The 23617-nt window shown below is 39.6% G+C and overlaps 1 protein-coding gene across 1 annotated transcript in view; it reads right to left on the bottom strand.

Moving 5' to 3' along the window:
* Nucleotides 1-23617, bottom strand: part of CBFB (core-binding factor, beta subunit) — a 55946-nt gene that overhangs the window by 3091 nt on the left and 29238 nt on the right. The window contains exon 5 of the mRNA XM_015567818.1: nucleotides 11751-11877. Within this exon, the coding sequence (XP_015423304.1) occupies nucleotides 11751-11877 (127 nt within the window). The remainder of the gene's footprint in view (nucleotides 1-11750; nucleotides 11878-23617) is intronic.

The following is a 23617-nucleotide window of genomic DNA, read 5'->3' on the forward strand; positions in this document are numbered from 1 at the left end:
GCATACACCCAGCAGCGCTGCTGATGCCTGAACGGTATGTGGAATGAAGTGGGCGGGCATCGGGAGGCCACTATGGCACGGGGCAGGCAAGCACTATGGGCAGTCTATCTGAAGTGTACCTGGCGTATAAGACGACCCTCCACTTGGAGGCATATTTTTCAGGGCCAAAAAATCATCCTATACGCCGGCAAATACGGTATGTATGAAATATTTGGCTAAAGTTTCCTTAAAAACCAAGAATAAAAATCTCGTTATACTTAAAGAACATTATTGAAATACTAGAGGCTTGGTGCACGAAATTCGTGCATGGGTAGGGTCCCTAGGCCTGGCCTGCGATCAGGGCCAATTGGGGCCTTCTGGCTGCCAGCTAGGGCACTCCTTCCCTGGCTGCAGGCTGAGGCCTTCCTCTTTTCCATGCGGCCCCCTGATGGTCAGCACACATCATAGCGAGCAATTGAACTCCTGGTTTCCTGGTCGAACTCCCAAGGGGACACTTTGCATATTAGCCTTTTATATATATATATAGATGTACCATGTATAAAAAAACAACAAATCTACGTTTACTGTTTTGGGACTAAAGGGTTTAACTTATAACATAGTTGCTATTATTTACCCATTTTACAGATAAAGAAAAATGGTTGAAATAAATTTAATCTCTTATTGAATTCCTTCTCTGCCACCTGAACTTGAACTAAAAATCTCCACCTCAAGAAATAAAATCCAGAATTACTATGGATAAAATATTGTCTTTCAAAAGCAAAAATAGAAATGTAAAATTAGAGTTCTTGGTTAACTTGTATACCCAGAAGTATCTTTACAATAACATTTAACAACTAAGAGGCTTGACAATTATAAACACTGAGAATTTTAAGTTTTACTTTATAATAAAGATTTCCTAGTTAAACTATTTATGGCAAGTTATAGAGAACATCTAACAACTAACATACTGTGTATGACATTCTGATAATATAACCTAGCGCCCCTTTGGTCCACACGCAATATTTCAGGAATTCCACTGCACGCTTCCTCATAAGTTTTTTATTTTTTTTAAAATATATTTTATTGACTTTTTCACAGAGAGGAAGGGAGAGAGATAGAGAGTTAGAAACATCGATGAGAGAGATACATCCATCAGCTGCCTCCTGCACATCTCCCACTGGGGATGTGCCCGCAACCAAGGTACATGCCCTTGACCGGAATCGAACCTGGGACCCTTCAGTCCGCAGGCCGACGCTCCATCCACTGAGCCAAACCCGTTTCGGCTCTCATAAGCTTTCTTTAGTGACTACTAATGTCAGTCAAACATAAACATCAGTTGGTATACAGAACTTGGCGCCTGCAACAACAGTTTTCCTATGTTAGATAAGGGCAACTCACTTTACCAATTGTTTAAGCAAAAAACCTCGAGGTCACCCATAATATCTCTCTCTCTGACACCCAACAGCAAATTATGACAGCTCTACCTTTAAGTATATACTTAAAATCTACACCAATAAAAGAGAAATATGTAAGTTGACCGTCCCTTGGCCATGTCCACCAGCCAATCAGGAGTGAGTATGCAAATCAACCCGACAAAGCTGGCAGGCGGCTGGGTGTGGTGCAGAAAAGCCTGTGCTCCGGCCAGAGCGAAGGTGGTGCTGGCAGCCAGAGGAAGGATCTGTTCTTTTTTTTTTCCTTTTTTAAATTATATTTTATTGATTTTTTTAGAGAGGAAGGGAGGGGGATAGAGTTAGAAACATCGATGAGAGAGAAACATCGATCAGCTGCCTCCTGCACACCTCCTACTGGGGATGTGCCCGTAACCAAAGTACATGCCCTTGACTGGAATCGAACCTGGGACCTTTCAGTCCGCAGGCCGATGCTCCATCCACTGAGCCAAACCGGTTAGGGCAGGATGGTCTATTCTTGCACGAATCTTTCTGACTATCTTTACCATTCTTACCCTAGTCCAAGTGACCATCTTTTTCAATCTGGATCTTGTTTTTAACCCCCTATATTACATACCAACAACTGGGATTAACTGCAATTATCCATGCAATCTTTAGCTAAACGGAATCATGTATCAATATCTCAACTGAATCTCCACTGTCTGTCAGTTTTTAGAAACAAATTTAACCAAAAGTCAAAATATTTCAATTCTTAATATCAAAAACAGTGATTAGAGCATTCTTGACATTCAAAGAATCATCTCAACAAGTCACACTTGTACTGTAAGATCAAGTTTAGTCAGAAGTTCCAGCTAAGTCATCATTTCTCAAGAGAGTTGTGATTTAGACAGACACAATACTGCCTTATTCACTTTAAAAAAATCAAATAAAATCCAACACTAACTTTTATTATCTTTCCTATAAATTTTTATATTTCTCTAGCAGACTTTATTTTTATTTTTATCTTCACCTGAGAATATGTTCACTGATTTGAGGGAGGAAGAGAGGAGAGAGGGAGGAAGAAGGGAGGGAGAGAAACATCACTAGGTTGTCTCCCAACACGCCCTAGACCTGGGATCAAACCCTGCAACCTGGGTATGTGCCCTGACCAGAATAGGACCAGCAACCTTTTGGTGCATGGGACAATGCTCAACCAACTGAGCCACACCAGCCAGGGCAGACTTTATTGTTTTTATTAGCAGATTGCACTCTAAATTTTAGGGCATTCCTTTCAATGAACTAATCACGTTAAAGTTATGCTGCATGGTTATAGACTAATACAGCTATGGAATATATATGGTCAGGAAAAACAATTTATGTTCCATATAGAATCAATGCTAAATGTAGTAGTATAAGGACAGATCAATTCTGCAAAATCAGAGATGATGATATGAGTATCTGGTTTCAGTCAATGAAGGGTAGAAAGAAGCCGAGCAATGAAGAAACACAGAGAAAGGTCAATCCTAATTATATATTTAGAAATCACTACAAACCTACCAATACTTTGTGAAAAGCCCATTTCAGCTTTTGTCTTGAGATAAGAGTAATTTTCAAATTATTTTAATAATAAAGGGATGAGCCCTAGTCGGTTTGGCTCAGTGGATAGAGCATCAGCCTGTGGACTGAAGGATCCCAGATTCAACTCCAGTCAAGAAAACATGCCCAGGTTTCAGGCTCGAGCATGCAGGAGGCAGCCAATCAATGATTCTCTCTCATCATTGGTGTTTCTCTATCCCTCCCTCTCCCTTTCTCTCTAAAATCAACAAAAATATATTTTTTTTAAAAAGAATTATTTAAAAAATAATAATAAAGGGATGACTTCAAAGGAGTACAAAGAATCAGCAGCAGCAGCAGCAGCTGGAGTTCTTCCCTGGTCATGGCTATGCAGAAGTTACCATAGTTTTGTTTATATTTTTCTATTTATTTGTGTTTTTAATTTCTATTTACATTGTTAAGAAGGAATGAGATAGATATAAGTCATATGAAGGAGGGTCAATAGGAAAATTAAAAGAGAAGTCTGACAAAGTATGAATGAGAGCAGAGGAGGGAAGAATGTGAGCTGGAAGACTGGGAGGCAATTTAATGCTAGAAGAGAAGATGTATGGGCTGCCACAGAAGGAGACAAATACAAAAACAGATTAAGGTTCAGTGAAATAGCTTCCACAGGACAAATTCAACAAATGTCTGAGCTGTCTTAAGAAGCAATGCTTTCTACTATGGCAGTTTTCTAATGGAGGCTGAATGCTTTAGAAGGAATAATTTTGTGGTTAATAAGCCTGACTAGATGATGGCAAAGAAACTCTCTAAACTGCATTATTTTAAAAGCATAATAAAGTTTATAATTTCTAGTTTTTTCTCCTTAGTCAATATGTAGGGGCTCTTGCTTCTAATTTTTCATTAAGTTTACCAGAATAGGGTTTTTAAAAAAATATATTTTATTGATTTTTTACAGAGAGGAAGGGAGAGAGAGAGTTAGAAACATCATGAGAAACATCGATCAGCTGCCTCCTGCACACCCCACACTGGGGATGTGCCTGCAACCAAGGTACATGCCCTTGACCGAAATTGAACCTGGGACCCTTCAGTCCACAGGCTGACACTCTATCCACTGAGCCAAACTGGTTAGGGCAGTGGTTCTCAACCTTCCTAATGCCCCGAACCTTTAATACAGTTCCTCATGTTGTGGTGACCCCCAACCATAAAATTATTTTCGTTGCTACTTCGTAACTGTAATGTTGCTACTGTTATGAATCATAATGTAAATATCTGATATGCAGGAGGTATTTTCATTGTTACAAATTGAACATAATTAAAGCATAGTGATTAATCACAAAAACAATATATAATTATATATGTTTTCCGATGGTCTTAGGCGACCCCTGTGAAAGGGTTGTTCGGCCCCCAAAGGGGTCGCAACCCACAGGTTAGTGACCCACAGGTTGAGAACCGCTGGGTTAGGGCAATTTTCATTCTTTTATTATTAAGGTCATCAAATTAGTGAACACTCTTCATGAGAAAATGCCCTAATAGTTAAACATATCTAAACAGGGGACTCTTCCCCCTCTCCACATGGGACTCTGTGCTTGTTTCTCAATAAATTTCCACCTTTGCTATAAAAAAAATTTAAAAAGTTAAACATTGTTGGGGGTGTGCAGTATAAGAGCAGCAGATTAATGATTGTCATCACTGATGTCTGTCTCTCTCTCTCTCTCCCCCTCTTCCTTCCTCTCTGAAATCAATAAAAATGTATAAATATTTGAACTATAAAGTGATATTTCAAAATAAGGCCGAAACCGGTTTGGCTCAGTGGATAGAGCGTCGGCTTGCGGACTGAAAGGTCCCAGGTTCGATTCCGGTCAAGGGCATGTACCTGGGTTGCGGGCACATCCCCAGTGGGAGATGTGCAGGAGGCAGCTGATCGATGTTTCTCTCTCATCGATGTTTCTAACTCTCTATCTCTCTCCCTTCCTCTCTGTAAAAAATCAATAAAATATATTAAAAAAAAATAAGATAGTGAAAAGAACCCACATATCTGGGCTTGGATAGGGATGGCTCTACCACCTTAGCTACGTGATCTTAGACAAGCTTCTCATCCTCTCTCAGCCTCAGTTCTTCAAAATGGAGACATACTTTATAAGAGCATTTAAGAATCAAGGGTAAAGCAAATATTGTAGTGTATCCAGCTGTGTCATCATTTCTCATGTGTGGCACATACTTAGCACTCATGCTGCTGTTATTAGAACAAAGCTGCTCATCACTTCTCAATTTATATGAACTTCTCAAAAGTTAAAAAAATATCTGAATCCTGTGGTTAAGGGTAATTTTACAAACTAAAACAAGATTAAAACAAAATAAATTTTAAAAAAAAGTCTACATTTCCTACATCAGACAGCAAACTGAGTCACTCTCTCAGTGCGGGAGAAGACAGATTTAGTATCCAATTCCTCATTAATCCTTTTCTGATTCTCATTCTTAGTCCCAGTTCATAGTTCATATTCCCAGTTTACTCTCATCTAATGCCTTTAGCCAACACACACTTTAGGAAGGCCCAGTATAGACAGATTCTTATGTTAATTGGTCCTTCCTTACCCAAATATGAGTGTTGGTAGAGTATAGTGATTTGAAAACTGAAGTCTGTGGGAATTTAAAATGAATAAGGTTGGGAGTTTTTTTTTCTTGGACCACACAGAATAGAAGGCTCCAAAAACATACAAAACACAAATACAAAAAAACCACATAAAGATTTTTGACTGTTTTTACTTCCAAATAGTTTCCACATAAAATTCTTCTATGATTTGCTGAATTGCATTAAAACTGCCAAAAGCTGGATAAGCAACATTATTTACCCATTCTGACATTAAAGATAACAACTTATTTGCTAATGCTTTATAACCTAACCAATGATACCAGTTTCTAGATACTAGAGAAAATCTCATTCAGCACTATCACTTTGCAGCTGAATTAAGAACAAACAGTGCCATATTAAGTTTTAGGTTAAGAGACCAATCAAGTGAAAGCTGTTGCTAGTTACAGAGTGTGTACAAGCTGCTATCGAACTGATGACAGAGGTATATTTTTCATTTACCTATGACCAGAGCATGTACCCTGTCCCTTATTAACCTCAATATCCCTCAACAAAAGCCAAAAGTAAGGTATTTAAATTATAGTTACAGAGATATGTAACCTGAAGAGAACTGCCACAGGTAGCATGTCAACATTTTCAAATCATTGGAGAAAAGGCACTGGGCTACTTCTTTGTGGCAACAGGCAAATAATAATGGTTCAACCCATGAATTACCCAGTCTCACCAGGCATCAGGACCACCCACTGAAACCAGCAAGAAATGGGCAGGCGCATTTCATAGAATAAATGTCTGTGATTATTTTAATTATTTATTTTAAAAACATATATATATATATTTATACTGATTTCAGAGAGTAAGGGAGAGGGAGAGAAAGATAGAAACATCAATGATGAGACAGAAATATTGATTGGCTGCTTCCTGCACGCCCCCTACTGGGGATCAAGCTCAAAACCCAGGCATGTGCCCTTGACTGGAATCGAACCTGGGACCCTTCAGATGCTCTATTCACTGAACCAAACGATCCAGAGCTATTTTTTCTTTTTAAAAGTCTACATTTTTTTAAGTCTACAGAACAGTGCACAAATCATAAATATGTACCTTGGTGAGTTTTCACTAAGTGAACACACCCACGTAACCAGCATCAAGAAATAAAACATCACCAAAACTTGGGAAGTTCCCCTTATACCTTCTCCCCCAGGTAACTGCTATCTTTATCTCCAAAGAATCAAGAAAAGTGCAAAATCTTTTATTATTAGAGAAATACACCAATAGCCCAGCCAGTGTGGCTCAATGGATTGAGCATAGTCTCATGCACCAGGAGGTCACTTGTTTGATTCCGTCAGGGCACATGCCAGGGTTTCAGGCTCAATCCCCTGTAGGGGGCGTGCAGGAGGCAGCTGTTCTCTTTCTCATTGATGTTTCTACCTTTCTCTCTCTCTCCTTTCCTCTCTTAAAAATCAAGAATAAAACAAAAAAATATTTAAAAATACACAAACAACCCTGGCCAGTGTGTCTCAGTTGTTTGGGCGTTATCCCATGGATCAGAAGGTTACTGGTTCAATTTGAGGTTGGGGCCCATGCCCAGGTTGCAGGCTCAATCCCCAGTGGGGAGTGTACAGGAGATGGCTGATCCATGTTTCACTCTCACATTGATGTTTCATTCCCTCTCCCTCTCTCTCACTTTAAGTATTAATTTTAAAAAATACACAAATCAAAAAACAAACAAAACCAGAAACTAAAGTAACTTGGCAAAATAGTATCTGAAGTGAGGATATGCCTGCCTTTATTGAGAGTCCAGGTACAGTGTGAATCAAGGTGCACAGAATGAGGTGAAGAAACTAGCTTGCACTGAGCCCCAATATAAGTGTTAGATACTGAGCAACCCAGGAGGAAAGGTGTTAGCCCTGTTTTACAGATGAGGCTCAAGAAAATAGGCAGCTTTCCCAATGTCATATGGTAACCAGTAATGGGGTTAGGATTTAAAACCAGGGAAATCTATTACAAACCTCTTGTTTATTCTTCTATATCAAAGACTCTCAAGTTACATGCTGCCAACTACTGGGTTCCCTGAAAATACCCCACAGACTCTAGAGAGAGACGAGGATAATCTCTACCCCTGATTCACTGAACAGTGTTCCTGTATCTATTTTATCTATTGGCGTTCTGTATAAAATTTCAACTGGAGAAAGGATTTCACATTTTTTAAAGCAACCTATATGCCAGAGACTACAGACAGCAAGTTATAAAGTCTTCAATTTTCACCATTCTGTATTAACATTAAAAACAAATTTTATTTCTTTTCTAAATAGGTAATATACACGATATAAAATTCAAAAGGTACAAAAAATAAGTAGTGAAAAGTAATCCTCCTCCTGTGTGGCCCCTAGATACCTGATTCCCTCTGTAATTTCCAGTTACAGTTTCTTACTGTATCCTTATTAGAGAGGCTATGGACATTCAAACAAATATGTGTATGTATTCCTTTAAAAAATACCCATAGGGTAATAAGATATTATTATACACAGTGTTCTGTTCTTTTTGCATATCATTTTACTATATACCAAAGACTTAACAGTACTTAGACACGGTTACTAAATAGTGTTTATTCATTTCACTATGGTTTTTCAATTGCCAAATTAATGATAACTTGTCATTACCTCTAAAAAATAAAGAAAATATCAGACTACTAAAATACCCTTTTACAGAAAAATCAGAAAAAGAAAATGCTAAATCCTACCATGGATGATGCATTAAAACTTTCTAAATTTTACAAATGGTAAAATAGAAACATGTCCAATGAATTTTTTAAACTGATTTCAGGTTAAAAAATTGGCGAAAATCAAACCCATTGAGCTATTAACCACGTGGGGTTTTGCTTCCTGCTGTTAGAGACCTCAACCTTACACATATGTTAAATGCTAATGAGCACCACAATTACAAGTTTAGCATACCAGGGCCAGAGGTCACAGAGTTATCCAAGCATGAGTGGGACATCCCTAAGCCTCTGTGCTGCCAGGATCTCATGCTTCTAAGGACTATCTACTACTGGGTTACTACCACCCACGAATTACCATTGCTCCTTGGACCCCGTCTCACCAGGCATCAGGACCACCCACTGCAACCATTATTATTCTCTTCTGTCTCAGTCTTTTCTTTTCCAGGTAAAATGATTTCTAAACTCTCCTGGCAGATTTTATTTTTTTAACTTAATCATCTTTATGGGTGATGTGGAAATTCATTTCCCAGTGCTAGCCTGTACTTGTGGAGACCTTTTGGTTAGGAAACTGATTTAAGCCTTCTTTCTTCCTTCTAAGAAAGTCAATTAATTTTTCTCAGTTTTTTCAACTGTAATAAGAACGTTAAGCCGAAACCGGTTTGGCTCAGTGGATAGAGCATTGGCCTGCGGACTGAAGGGGCTCCGGTTCGATTCCGGTCAAGGGCATGTACCGGGGTTGCGGGTGCATCCCTAGTGGGGAGTGTGCAGGAGGCAGCTGGTCGATGTTTCTCTCTCATCGATGTTTCTAACTCTCTATCTCTCTCCTTCCTCTCTGTAAAAAATCAATAAAATATATTAAAAAAAAAAAAGAACGTTAAGCTGAATGTAAGAAAACAAATTGTTTTAAAATAACATGTGGTAAAAAATATCAAAACTGAAACAAACAACAGAAAAGAAACTTTGTTCCATTATATCAGGGGTCCTCAAACTTTTTAAACAGGGGCCAGTTCGCTGTCCCTCAGACCACTGGAGGGGCCAGACTATAGTTTTAAAAAAATCTATGAAAAAATTCCTATGCACACTGCACATACCTTATTTTGAAGTAAAAAAACAAAACGGGAACAAATACAATATTTGTATTTACATGTGGCCCATGGGCCATAGTTTGAGGACCCCTGCATTATATGATATTAAGGCCTCTTATAGTACTTTAATTATGGGAAGAAAACATTTTTAATGTTCTCCTTTTAGGAAAAAGGAGGTAAACTGCAAGAAAACAAGCTGACATAAGGAATTTGTTATGGATTCTTTTTTTAAGGGAAGCAAAAGCACAAATTGGTAGTTACAAATAGTTACAGAATAATCACAGAGATATAAATAACAACATAGAGAATATACTAGTATAGTCAGTAATATTATAACTAGAGGCCCAGTGCAGGAGATTTGTGCACTGGGGGGTAGGGGTAAGGGGCGGCGGGGAGGGCGCCCCTCACCCCGGCCTGTGCCTTCTTGCAATCCAGGACCCCTCAGGGGATGTCTGCCTGTCAAGGGGATGGGGCCTAAGCTGGCAGTCAGACATCCCTCTTGCAATCCGGGGCTCTTGCAGTCCAGGACCTCTCGCTCCTTTGCTGCCTGCCTGCAGCAGAGGCAGGAGAGGCTCCTGCCACTGCAGCTGCGCTCACCAGCTGTGAGCCCAGCTTCTAGCTGAGCAGCGCTCCCCCTGTGGGAGTGTACTGACCACCAGGGGGGCAGCTCCTATGTTGAGCATCTGCTCCCTGGTTGTCAGTGCGAGTCATAGAGACCAGTCGTTCCACTGTTCAGTCAATTTGCATATTAGACTTTCATTATATAGGATTATGTATGGGGCAAGTTGGGTTTTTAAAATATTGGGGGATCACTTTGTACAGTATATGATTGTTGAACCACTGTGCTGTACACCTGAAACTAATAGAGTAATATTGAAGGTAAACTGTAATTCTAAAAAATATATGTAAGTAAATAATAAAAAGGGAAGCAAAATATACATATGCAAAGTGCCAAAAGACATACATACCCCAAACTCCCTTAAGTAATTGGCAATGCAAGCTCAGGAGTCTGATTCCTGCCCAATTTTCTCGATGAGAGTTCTCTACAAGAACTGATGTTTTAAATTATTGCCATAAAGACCTACAAGATCTTAAATCATTGATGAAAATATAATAATCTTTTTCTATGCTCTACGTCATAATGCAAGGAAAGTGCCTGATACACTTTAGAGAACTAAAAGGATCTTCTTATTAGCCATATAATTCAATTAACTAGAACCATCACTGGGTAGAGCTTTTAGTGTGAAAGTACTTTAGATCTATTATTTATTGTAGGCATACACATACCAAGCACCATACTAAGTGCTTTACAAACATTTTCCTATTTAATTCTCACAATAATTTCTATGAGAAATCTCTTAAGAGAGATTGGCGAATGATGGAGCAGGAGTCTCAAGTAGGTCTGACTGTGAAGCCCATTCTTTCAAATCACTGACAAAAAACCAACTGGAAACTATCCGCACAATAAATTATTTGGTACTCCCATCAACAAACTATATTTTTATTTAAACAAATATAAACACACACATATAAACTAACACATCAAAATGTTTTTCTTCAAGTAAAATTGTTTATAAGAATAATCAAACTAATCCTAGCTCGGTTTCTCAGTGGCTAGAGTGTTGCCCCAAAGACCAAAGGGTCGAGGGTTCAATCCCCTGTTCAATCCCCAGCCCTGGTCAGGGCAATGTTTCTCTCTCACATGGATGTTTCTCTCTCTTTTTCTCTTCCCCTACCCCTCTCTAGAAAAAGGGTACTTTGAAATATTAAATTTTTCTCTATAAAGAGAATACAAAAAAATGACCAAAAATTATACTGCTACAAAATCAACACAAATATTCACAAATTAAATATAATATTGCAAAGAGTTTTAATAATGTTCTAAAAATATGTTTTCTATGATAAAAGGTATTTTAAAACAAAGAATCTGAAAAATAATTAAGAAAAAATAGGTAGCCCTGACTGGTTTGACTCAGTGGATAGAGCATCGGCCTGTGGACTAAAGGGTTCCAGGTTCGATTCCCATCAAGGGCCTATACCTTGGTTGCAGGCACATCCCCAGTAGGGGGCGTGCAGGAGGCAGCTGACCGATGTTTCTCTCTCATTGATGTTTCTAACTCTCTATTCCTCTCCCTTCATCTCTGTAAAATATCAATAAAATATATATAAAAAAAGAAAAAATAGGTAAAATATTTGGATTGATGAATTAAGAGAAAATACACATATGGTAAATGCTTTTTATAAAAACCACTAAGTGAAGAATTCATGTACAACCTTAAAATTAAGGCAAAGTTTCTTTATACCAATTACATTTAATAAGGACAAAATTATGGAGTATAACTATTGAAAATGAAAGCCAAAATTAAATTTAAACTATTTTAAAACATTATGCACAAACGTCACAAATAGAGCCTCAGAGTTTGGGGGGAAGTACTAACCAGATACTGCCAGCAGCTGTGAAACTCTCACCTCCATTTCCTCCCGATGAGACCTGTCTCTATCTTCAAATTCACGTGTCCTTCTCCGAGCCTCTTCAGAGGCGTGTCGTGCTAACGCATCCTCCTGCTATCAGAAGAATACAAGAAATATATATTTTAATTTATAATAAAAACTCAAAACTGGAGGGTGCTTTACTTGTGGAAGGAAAAAAACAGTAGAATATTCCTTAAAACATTAAAACCATAAAAAATTAATGTAAAAGCTACTTTAAAAAGAAAACTCAGTATGTTTTATACCACGCTTTGGAAATAACTACAAATGCTCTTCCCTTTTCTTTCCCTTCCTCATCCTATTCATCAAAATAAAATCATGGCCCTGACCGGTTTGGCTCAGCAGATAGAGCTTCGGCCTGCGGACTCAAGGGGCCCAGGTTCGATTCTGGTCAAGGGCATGTACCTTGGTTGCGGGTGCATCCCCCGTGGGGAGTGTGCAGGAGGCAGCTGATCGATGTTTCTCTCTCATCAATGTTTCTAACTCTCTATCCCTCTCCCTTCCTCTCTGTAAAAAATAATAAAATATATTAAAAAAATAAAATAAAATCATGATCAAGTCAATATTTAAACCATAGATGTACAAGAAAAAAGTTGGGTATATACATCTATAATTGGGATAAGACAGGCCAAGCCCTCCAATTATAACACTAAAGCCAGAAATATAAAAGAGAATATTAACAGGGTTATACAAATATTAGAAATTTCTAAACAAAAAAAGTAAATAAAATTCCATGGGATATTATTAAAAAAATGTTTGTAACATAGGACAAATCTATCCTAATCCTTTCTCAATTAATGGATAAAGATTTGCACATGAAGGAACTCCACATACCTCAAACTCACCGTGTCTAAAAAGGTAACCAATTTAACCTTCCTCCTTTACCCTTCTTTAGTCTAAGTTAGTGGCACCACTTATTAATTTCTGTCAGAAACCGGAGCCACCTTTGACTCTTCATTCTCCCCTGTCTCCACAGAGCCAATCAACAACCAAGCCTTATCCATTCGACCTCCTAAATACTTTTGGAATCTTTAGTCTCTTTTTTATTCCTACATTTTCCTAGTTCAGAATCCTAAGATCTCTTACTTAAATTATTGCAAAGGTCTCCTAAACAATCTCTTCCTGCTTCTTCTTCTTTTTTTTAAAATATATATTTTATTGATTTTTTTACAGAGAGGAAGGGAGAGAGATAGAGTTAGAAACATTGATGAGAAAGAAACATCGATCAGCTGCCTCCTGCACACCTCCCACTGGGGATGTGCCCGCAACCAAGGTACATGCCCCTGGCCGGAATCGAACCTGGGACCCTTCAGTCCACAAGCTGAAGCTCTATCCACTGAGCCAAACCGGTTAGGGCTCTCTTCCTGCTTCTAATCTGTCACTTCCTAACCCACCACAAAGCCCTCAAAGCCATATTCTACAGCACAATCTGACTACAATACCCTCCAACTTAAAAAATCTCTGACCATTGCTAGAATACACATTAGAGGCTACTAATTTCTTTAGGGAATTAGATCACAAGTTGTGCTTCATTTCATCGTGTAATTTTCCTGTACTGTCTACAGCACAGGATGCTCAACCTTTGCAGCTACACACTCCTCAATAATAGGATTTCCAATAGTACAATTGAAGAAACTAAAAGATCAAAAACAATACAAAAAAAGTAATCAATATTCACCTTCCTAGATTCATTGCACCAAGGGTGGCCAGGTAACTTAGTTCTTAACCAATGAGAAAGAAACATAAGTCAACCCAATGGGGCTTCTAAAAAGTCATTTAAGAGACATTTCATCTGGAGAGGGAACCAAGATGGCCATAGGTAAAAACGCCTGTACTCGCTGCCCCCCACAACTGCCGGAAAGCTGGCTAAATGGAAGTCCTACAATTAGAGAAGTAAAGAAGAAAGCACACTGAGACTGGTAGGAGGCACAGAATGGGCTGGTTTGGCACCCACGTGTGCCACATTTTTAATTGGGAGGGAGATCTTTTCTGCAGGAGGTCGCCCAAAGGAGCAAGGGGTCCCAGACCCCCAAGCCCAGGGTCCCAGAGCTGGGAAAAGAAGTCCCCGTAACTACAGGCTGAAAAACCAGCTGTTCTTAAAATGCCAGCACCACGAACTGAACTTGCAAGGTCCTGATTCATCTGAGCTCCAACACCAGGGCAAGGCTCTGGGGGACACATTTGTCTGGCATCACGACAGGAACTTGGGGGTGGCTTTCTCCCAGAAGGAGGCACTCACAGGGATCACTGTTCCTGTGCTGGGATCTCCCCAGTTGCAGGGCTGACTGGCAGCCATTTCTGTTTGCTCCACCCTGGTGATTCCCTACAACCCCACTTCATCCAGTTTACAACTCCACTCAAGCTGCTTGCAGCGGCTTTACAATTGAATGGCCTGTCCTTGAAAATCTCAAATAAGCTGCAGTTGGGTCAGGGAGCCCCAAAAATATCAATAAAAGGCCCAAGACCTGGCACCAGCACCAGTCTGCCTTTCTTCATACTGGGGCTTATCTGGGCACTTCAAACCCAATACAAAGAGGAGGAATCTGTTGATCTCTCGTAGCTTCTGCTGGGTGGCCCTAAGCAGTGAATGATTTTGCATCTCCCTGGAGACCCAAGAGCCAGTGTACCCAGTGGTCAGTATCAGGCCATACCAGATTACATGTCTACACAGCCATAAGCGACACACTCAAGGGGCAGACTCAGTGAGCACCAAAGCCCCCCTGAAGCAAGTCCTGCTCCATAGGGTTGTCTCCTGCATAGCAGCTCTCCCACTGTAGTCACAGCTGGTCCTCAGAGCAAATTGGCCTGAAGGTCAATTCCTCCCAGTGACATCAATAGCTATCAAGTCTCAACTACAACAAAACTGTGCTAAGCCACTGTAGCCAGTTTGGCTCAGTGGATAGAGCATCGGCCTGCAGACTGAAGGGTCCCAGGTTCGATTCCGGTCGAGGGCATGTACCTTGGTTGCGGGCATATCCCCGGTGGGGGGTGTGCAGGAGGCGGCTGATTGATGTTTCTCTCTCATCGATGTTTCTAACTATCCCTCTCCCTTCCTCTGTGTAAAAAATCAATAAAATATGTATTTTAAATTAAAAACTGTGCTAAGCCAACAAAGGGGTGCACCTAGAGTTCCCAGCTCAGGTGACTGGGGAGGCTGAGTCACTGGGTCCTAGAGGACACCTACTATACAAGGCCACTCTACCAACTCAAGGAGACATAGCTGCTCTACCCAATACATAGAAACAAACACAGGGGAGCAGCCAAAATGAAGAGACATAGAAACATGTCACAAATGAAAGAAATGGAAGAAAGCAAACTACTGGGCATAGAGTTCAAAACTACAGTTATAAGGTTACTTAAGAATCTTCTAGAAACCTCCAAGGATCTTAGCAAGAATGCCAAACACATGGAAAAGGACCAGTCAGAAATTAAGCATACACTGACTGAAATAAAGAATAACATACAGGATTCAATAGTAGAATACAGAATTCTGAGAATCAAATCAATGATTTGAAATCTGAGGAAGCAAAAAACACCCAACCAGAAGAGCAAAAAGAAGAATCCAAAAATATGAAGATAGTGTAAGGAGCCTCTGGAACAAGTTCAAGCGTACTAACATTAGAATTATGGGGATGCCAGAAGAAAAAAAGAGAACAAGATATTGAAAACCTACTTGAAGTAATGACAGAAAAAATCCTCTACCTGGTGAAAGAAATAGTCCAGGTAGCACAGAGATTCCCAAACAAGAGAATCCCAAAGAGGACTACACCAAGACACATCATAATTAAAATGCCAAGGGCTAAAGACAAAGAGAGAATCTTAAAAGCAGCAAGCGAAAAGCACTTAGTTACCTATAAGGGAATACCTATAAGACTTTCAGCTGATATCTCAACAGAAACTATGCAGGCCAGAAGCGAGTGGCAAGAAATATTCAAAGTGATGAATAGCAAGGACCTAAAACCAAGATTACTCTGCCCAGCAAAGCTATCATTGAGAATTGAAGGTCAGATAAAGAGCTTCACAGACAAGAAAAAGCTAAAGGAGTTCATCACCACCAAACCAGTATTATATGAAATGTTGAAGGGTATTCTTTAAGAAAAGGAAGAATAAAAAGAAAAAGATAAAAAAATATGAACAAAATGACACCAAATACATACCTATCAACAACTGAATCTAAAAATAAAACAAAAAAAATAAGAAATGTAACGGACAGAATAAACTGGTGAATAAAATAAAGTCAGTGGCATGAAAATGGAACAGACTGTTGATTCTCAGAAGGGGGCGGGGGGGGGAGAGATTAAACAAAGATCTTATATGCATACATGCATTACCTATGGACACAGACATTACCTATGGTGAAAGCTTGAGGTGGGGAAGGAACCGGATGGAAGTGGGCAATGGAGGGGAAGGGGTGGGGCAATTGGGGGTGGTGCTGGCCAGGGGGAGGGACCGTGGGCAGTTAGCTGGCCGGCCCCACACTCTGGCTGAACTCCTGGTTGAGCTCCCAGTTGAGGGGACAATTTGCCTATTAGCCTTTTATTATATAGGGTATGCATTACCTATGGACACAGACAATAGGGTGGTGAAGGCCTGGGACAAGGCGGGAACCAGGTGGAGGGAGGCATGGGGGGGAAAAAAAAGAAGGACATCTGTAATAATCTCAACAATAAAGATTTTTTTAAATATATTTTATTGATTTTTTTTTACAGAGAGGAAGGGAGAGAGATAGAGAGTCAGAAACATCGCTGAGAGAGAAACATCAACCAGCTGCCTCCTGCACACCTCCCACTGGGGATATGCCCGCAACCCAGGTATATGCCCTTAACAGGAATCGAACCTGGGACCTTTCAGTCCGCAGGCCGACGCTCTATCCACTAAGCCAAACCGATTTCGGCAGATTTTTTTTTTTAATGGGAAAAAAAAGAGAGACATTTCACCTGGGGAACAGGAGGGGTAGAGTTAGAGGAGGGTGTAGGGTGGATAAACGGTGATGGGCGGGGGGGGGACATTTCACCCTTCCTCCTTCTAGAAAACTGATGCAATGCCCAGAAACAGAGCAGCCAGCTTGCAAACATAATAAGGATATAGTCACACAATGAGCACAGTACAGCAGGAAGATGAAAAGACCTAGAGCCCCTGATAACATAATTAAGTGCTATACCAGGCCTGGACCATGTGCTGCTGGAGATCTTGTTCCATGTGATAAATCCTTTGTCACTGAGCAGAGTTAATTCTTTGTCCCAGGGCAATATATTTCATTTCTCCAAGCCTCAGTAAACTGGGCATAGTAATATTTACTTCACAAGACTGTTGTAAAAATTAAATGAGACAACATACTTTAAAAGTGCTTAAGTACACACTGAATTAAGTCTTAGCTATTATTTTGCATTTATAAATATATAAAATTTACACATCTGTCCAAACATAATTACACATACCTGCTGTATTCTCAGAATGTACTATATAAGCCAGAAGCACCTGCAAAGAAACACTGTTCTCAACTCCCAGGGGATTTCTATTACTTAGCTAGATGTCAACTCGTACACACCTGCTGATAACAGTATACCCCTTCTGTCCTGTGCATTCACTCATTCTCTTTCCCATATTTCCACAAATATTTAGTGCGTCTTTATTATGTCCAAATCACTGTGCTAGGTGTCATGGATATAATGTGAGGGAACCAATGGTGCTTTTCCTAACAATTTCTGGTCTAGTGAGGCAGGTGGACAATGAACAAATAATTACAAAAATCAATATGTAATTATCAACTATGATTTAGTCCAGTATAGGAACATTACACGATGAAATGAGAGCATGAAGCACGAGATGTGATCTAATTCCCTAAGGAAATTATTAGCCTCTAATATGTATTCTAGCAAAGGTCAGAGATTTTTTTCAAATCTAACATGAGGATTTTTAAAAAATGATTTTTTAGAGAGAGAGAAAGGCTAAGAGAGAAAAATTATTGACATGCGAGAGAAACATTGATTGGTTGCCTCCCATACACTCCCTGACTGGGAATTGAACCTATAACCTTTTGGTGTATGGGACAATGCTTCAACCAACTGAGTCACCTGGCCAGGGCAGTCAGAGATTTTTATTTCATTAAAAGAAAAAACTATTATTATTAACAGATGTAGCAAATTAATTCCTAATTCCAGCTGTGTCTTGGTCTCTCCTAGTGAGAAATGAAATATATGTGCATTTGGCTCAAATAAACTCACAAAAATTCAAGAAAAGAAAGAAATATATGTGCAGTAAAAAGTGTGCACTTTAATAAATGGTTAAATCTGAAAGACAATGAGCAATTACCAATGTTAACCTAATGCTTTCTGTTGCAACCTGAATAACTCCCTTTCAAGGTCAGCATAAAGGGCACTCGCTGATAAAACTACACGCTCATCCAGTAAAGTATGCTCAAATGGCCTTGGACAACTAACTACCAATCTCAAGTGGTAGCCGGAAAGGTTTTCAACATCCCGCTGCTTGCCAGCAACATGTTCTACTAATCTTTACTCCATGGTCTATACTACAATCCGCACAAAGTAGTCAGGTAGGGTCATCATAAAAGGTGGTTGGGTATATGTGAGATCCATGTGGGAAATAAAGGTCCAGCAGTGCTTTCATAGAGAATATACAGAATACTCTGACCATTTTTGCTGCAGTGAGTTTGTCTATATTATATTGCCTAAGTCTATAATTACATTCATCTTACAGTTTGGTAATACTTACCTTTCTGCAGCAATGAATTTTAAAATCCAAGTGCATGTTTAATGAAAAAAAATTTTTTTAAATACATTTTATTGATTTTTTTACAGAGAGGAAGGGAGAGCGATAGTTAGAAACATCGATGAGAAAGAAACACCGATCAGCTGCCTCCCGCACATACCCCAAACGGGGATGTGCCCGCAACCAAGGCACACGCCCCCAACCGGAATCAAACCTGAGACCCCTCAGTCCACAGGCCGACGCTCTATCCACTGAGCCAAACCAGCCAGGGCTTAATGAAAATTTAAGAATCAAATTCATTTACAAGAATGTCAATGATAAATGTAAAATCTGCATAAAATAATGACATTTAATATTCTGTGTGGATCAGAATTATCACTGATCACATGAAAACCGAAAGATAAATCTGCTGAAGAAGCCTCATCTTGTACTTCAGACTACAATTTAACAAATGCACTTGCACATGGTGCATTTAACACCATTCTGTAGAACATAACTTTTCATTTAAAACAAATGACCCGCCCCAGCCAGTGTGGCTCAGTGACTGAGAGTCGACCTATGAACCAGGAGGTCATGGTTCGATTCCCAGTCAGGGCACGTGCCTGAGCTTCGGGCTCGATCCCCATTGTGGGGTGTGCCAGATCAATGATTCTCTCTCATCATTGATGTTTCTATCTTTCTCTCCCTCTTCCTTCCTCTCTGAAATCAATAAAGATATATTTTAAAAAATACAAATAAAACATATAAATCTAAGTTAATTTCATTCACATTCCCACGCACATACAAAAAGCAAAACTGTTTATATGTTGGCTTCATTAACAGAAAAACTTGGAAAAAGCTAAAGGACACGAGTTTTACACCAATGTCATCAAATACCTCAAATACAAAATCTGCAAATTTCAACAATGGTTCAATTTTTCGAACCTGATCGTAGAATCAAAATACAGGCACACCCCATTAATTTTGTTTCATTTTACTGCACTTTTCACTAATTGAAGGTTTGTGGCAAATAATTACAACTTGCTAAAGGCTCAGTCAGATAATGGTTAGCACTTTTTAAAACAACGAAGTATTTTAAAAATAGGGCCCGGCTGGTGTGGCTCAGTGGTTGAGTGTCAACCTAGGAACCAGGAGGTCATGGTTCGATTACCAGTCGGGACATATGCCTAGGTTATAGGCTTGGTTCCTGGTGGTGGGTGTTGTGTGTGTAGGAGGCAGCCGATCAATGATTCTCTCTCATCATTGATGTTCCAATCTCTCCCTCTCCCTCCCTTACTCTCTGAAATCAATAAACAACAAAACCCCATAAATATTAAAATTAGGGTATGTACTAGTACATACAATTCTTCTTTAGACATAATGTTATTGTACACTTACTAGACTACAGTATAGTGTAAACATAATTTTTATGTACATAGGGAATCCAAAAATTGGTGTGACTTGCTTTATTCCAATAGTTGCTTTATTGCAGTGGTCTAGAACCAAACCCAAAATATTGCCAAGGTATGCCTGTAAAACTTTTGAAAAGTCATTACGTTAAAAGTAAAAACATCTTTCTGTGACTGCCGAAGTAAATTAAGAGTATAATGATGAAGCCCCAGTGGGCGGTTCGGTTGGTTGGAGTGTCATCCCATACACCAAAAGGTTTGATCTCTGTATAGGAGGCAACTGATCGATCTATTTCTCTCTCTCTCTCTCTCTCTCTCTCTCTCTCTCTCTCTCTCTCAAAATCAATAAACATATCTTTGGGTGAGAATTTAAAAAAATAAAAATAGAAAAGAGTATAACAATGATGATAGGAACATCATCAGATGATAGGAATTTTTCAACCCCATTAAAATCTTTTGGGAGCACTGTAGTGATTCAGTCCATCATTAACCTAATGTCCATACAAAAAATACACATAGCTTAAGGCTATGGTGTCCAATTTGGTAGCCGCTAGTTACATATGATTACTGTATACTTGAAATGTGGCTAGTCTAAATCTGTAAGTGGAAAATACTCTAGTCTGACTCTAAGTGGATTGCAAATACTTATTACTAATATAAAATATACCTAACTTTTTATGCTGACTGTAAATTCATGATATTTTAGATATATTAAAGTTAAGTAAAATATAATATAAAGTTAATTACAATTGTTTCTTTTTACCTTTTTAAATGTAGCTTCTAGAAAATTTTAAATTATATTATGTGGCTTACATCTGAATTATACTGGACAGCACTGTCCTAAAATATAGCTTGATGAATTTTCCCCAACTAAATGTTCCATGTAACCAGATTTCATGCGAAAAAACAGAACTGTACCAGCATCTCAAAAGACTCCTTCTGCTCCATTCCAGTAACTAGCCCTCTCTCCCAAGGATGAACCACTATCTTTACTTCTATTGCTAGTTTTGCCCATTTGTATAAATTCATATAAATGGATTCATACAGCAAGTGCTTTTTTTGGTATACTCAATATATTTGTAAAATTCATCCATAGTGGTATGCTAGTTGGAATTTTTCATCCTCATTGTATTTCTTTGTGTGAACATATAGTTTAAACATTCTGTTAATGGGCATTTGGGCAGTTTACAGTTTCTGGCTATTACTAATAATGCCACTATACAAGTATCCTAGTATAGCTTGTGATGAATATACATAATCATTCCCATTGCATACCAGAGAATAGAAGTGCTAGTTTTCCAAATAGCCAACACATCAACTGTATTCCATATCCTTGTTAACGTTTGTCAAAGGTACTCTGAACAAAGGCAAAAATACCTATGAAAATATTTCAGCTGAAATATTTACACAATTTGATTTTTAGAAATGGAATTGTGACTATCTTCAGTTTATCTCTTAGGTTACTTGGTATCTCAGTGTCTGTTAGAGTATCTGGTCTTCACATGGTAGAGAATTAGTAAGATCTCTTATCAGGACACTCATCCTATCACACTGGGGTCCCACTCTCACGGCTTAACTAGAGGCCTGGGGCATGAAATTTGTGCACGGGGGAGTCCCCTCAGCCCAGTCTGCACCAACGCCAGCGTCCCACACCCCAACTGGCCGCCCACCCTCCCTCCATGGACTGGGGTGCGCAGGACACTGGGCTCATCGCCTGAGGGTGGATCCAGCCGTGCCGCTCGGCCACCACTCCCCCCAGCGGGGCTGAGAGGACCAGACACTCCAGCAGCGGGGCTGATGGGACTGAGCGCCACCATCTTGTGGCTACAGGCGCTGCCATCTTGTTGATGGAGTGACAGTTAACTTGCATACTACCCCTTTATTAGATAGGGCTAGAGGCCCAGTGCATGAACTTCTGGGGGGAGGGGCCGCGGAATTCCTGGTCAGGGGACAATTTGCATATTAGCCCTTTATTATATAGAGTTAAACCTTAATTTCCCTATAGAAGCCCTAGGGGGTTAGGGCTTCAATGTATGAATTTTGGGGGAACACAACATTCAGTCCCTAACAGCTGTAAGTCATGGGGCCAGGATTCACAATTATGACTATGAAGCTTCTACTCTTAATTTCTACACTTACTTGTCTCTTTATAGATGATTTTGGGATGGAAAAAGCTACAGGTATGTGTTGACTACTGATTGGATGGTTGGAATCCCCTGCTTTGAAATTTCTACATTATGTAAAACCTATTATATTAATTATCACAACAGATGACACTTACTTTGTAGTGATAAAGCTCAATTTGTGGACTGGGGCAACAAAGCTTGGAAAATTCTAAGTATGAGAAATGCTGTGGGTTAAACTAAATTTTTTACATATCATTCCAATAAAATATTTCAGTTTTAAAAGTTAACTCAATCTAAAATTTTCCCTTGTATAAACTAAATTGGTTATATCACTGTTTTGTGTTTGTCTGTTTAGTGACTTGCCTGGACCAATTCTGTAGAATCTGTTTCCTCAGCAGTGTGCAGCCTCTGATGTCACTGCTTAGTTATTGTTTTTAAGCCATGCTTTCTAGGGGTTGCTACCCCACTCCCCCATCAGAATAAATTAGTGGTCAGCCAATGACTGGTGAGAAGTTTTGCCTAAATACCTGGAACTCAGTAGGCTTCCATCCTTTGTCATAGGATGTGTGTTTTGGGGGAATCTTGTAAAAGTGCAGGGAGCTTATCAGTCTAACCTGTGTTCAGGAAGAATTAGCTTCCTCCAAAGGTCCTCTTAGTTTTTTCCTGAACAGGTGTGGCTTTATATATGCACACAGCCTTCAGGACCATAAGGGCTATCTCTTTCCTAGATAACCCTAATAAATACCTGGCTAGTCTGCCATTTTGTTGCTTCCTATAATATTAGCTTTCCTGGATTGTTTGCCACAGACCTCTATTATTATTAAGAACATCCCTCCAAGCTGCTCTAAACAAAGTCAGCTCCCTCTGATAGCAGAATAAGGACTGCCAGCCCTCATGCCTTGCCCTGCCTGCCAAAGGTAGAACTTGAAGGACCACAGAGCTAAAGAAAAAGATGGGAGCAGCTCCTGACTAAATTGCCAGGCTATTACTGTTGTTAGTGAAATTCAGGTAGCTTTGTTTAAATAAATGCCTCTCAATTTATGCCCTTTGGTTAATGTCGAGACATTAAATGGTTTTGTTTGTTTTTTTAAACAATTTTGTCCAGTGTTTGGGGAAAGGATTTGCCAAGCTCCTCAGTGTTGCTGCTACATTTTATTATGAACTCTTTTTTTCTTCCTCATAATGTGCTAAAGATCAAGAACAAATATTAGAGGAGAAACTAAGATGGCGGCAGAGATAAACACCGGGAAGTTGATGCCGCTCACAACAATTGATTAATACCTCAGAAAAACAATACGGACATCATCCAGAACCACAGGAAGCCTGGCTGACTGTAAATTCTACAACTAGAAGGAAAGAAAAGCACACTGAGAGCAAGAGAAGCTGCAGAAGAGAAGCGCAGAGGTACAGGGCTCGCGCGCGCGGAAAGGGGCTGGCACCCGAGGACGCGGCGGTCTTTTTGAATCCGGAGGGAGTCACAAGCTCCCGACGGCTCTGAACTCCGGTTCCGGGAAGTCTCTGGGGACCCAGGACTCATGCGGGGAGAAACTGGACTGTCTGGCAGCAGGCGAT

Source organism: Myotis davidii, unplaced genomic scaffold, assembly GCF_000327345.1.
Source record: "Myotis davidii unplaced genomic scaffold, ASM32734v1 scaffold243, whole genome shotgun sequence".
In the NCBI taxonomy this organism is placed as follows: domain Eukaryota; kingdom Metazoa; phylum Chordata; class Mammalia; order Chiroptera; family Vespertilionidae; genus Myotis; species Myotis davidii.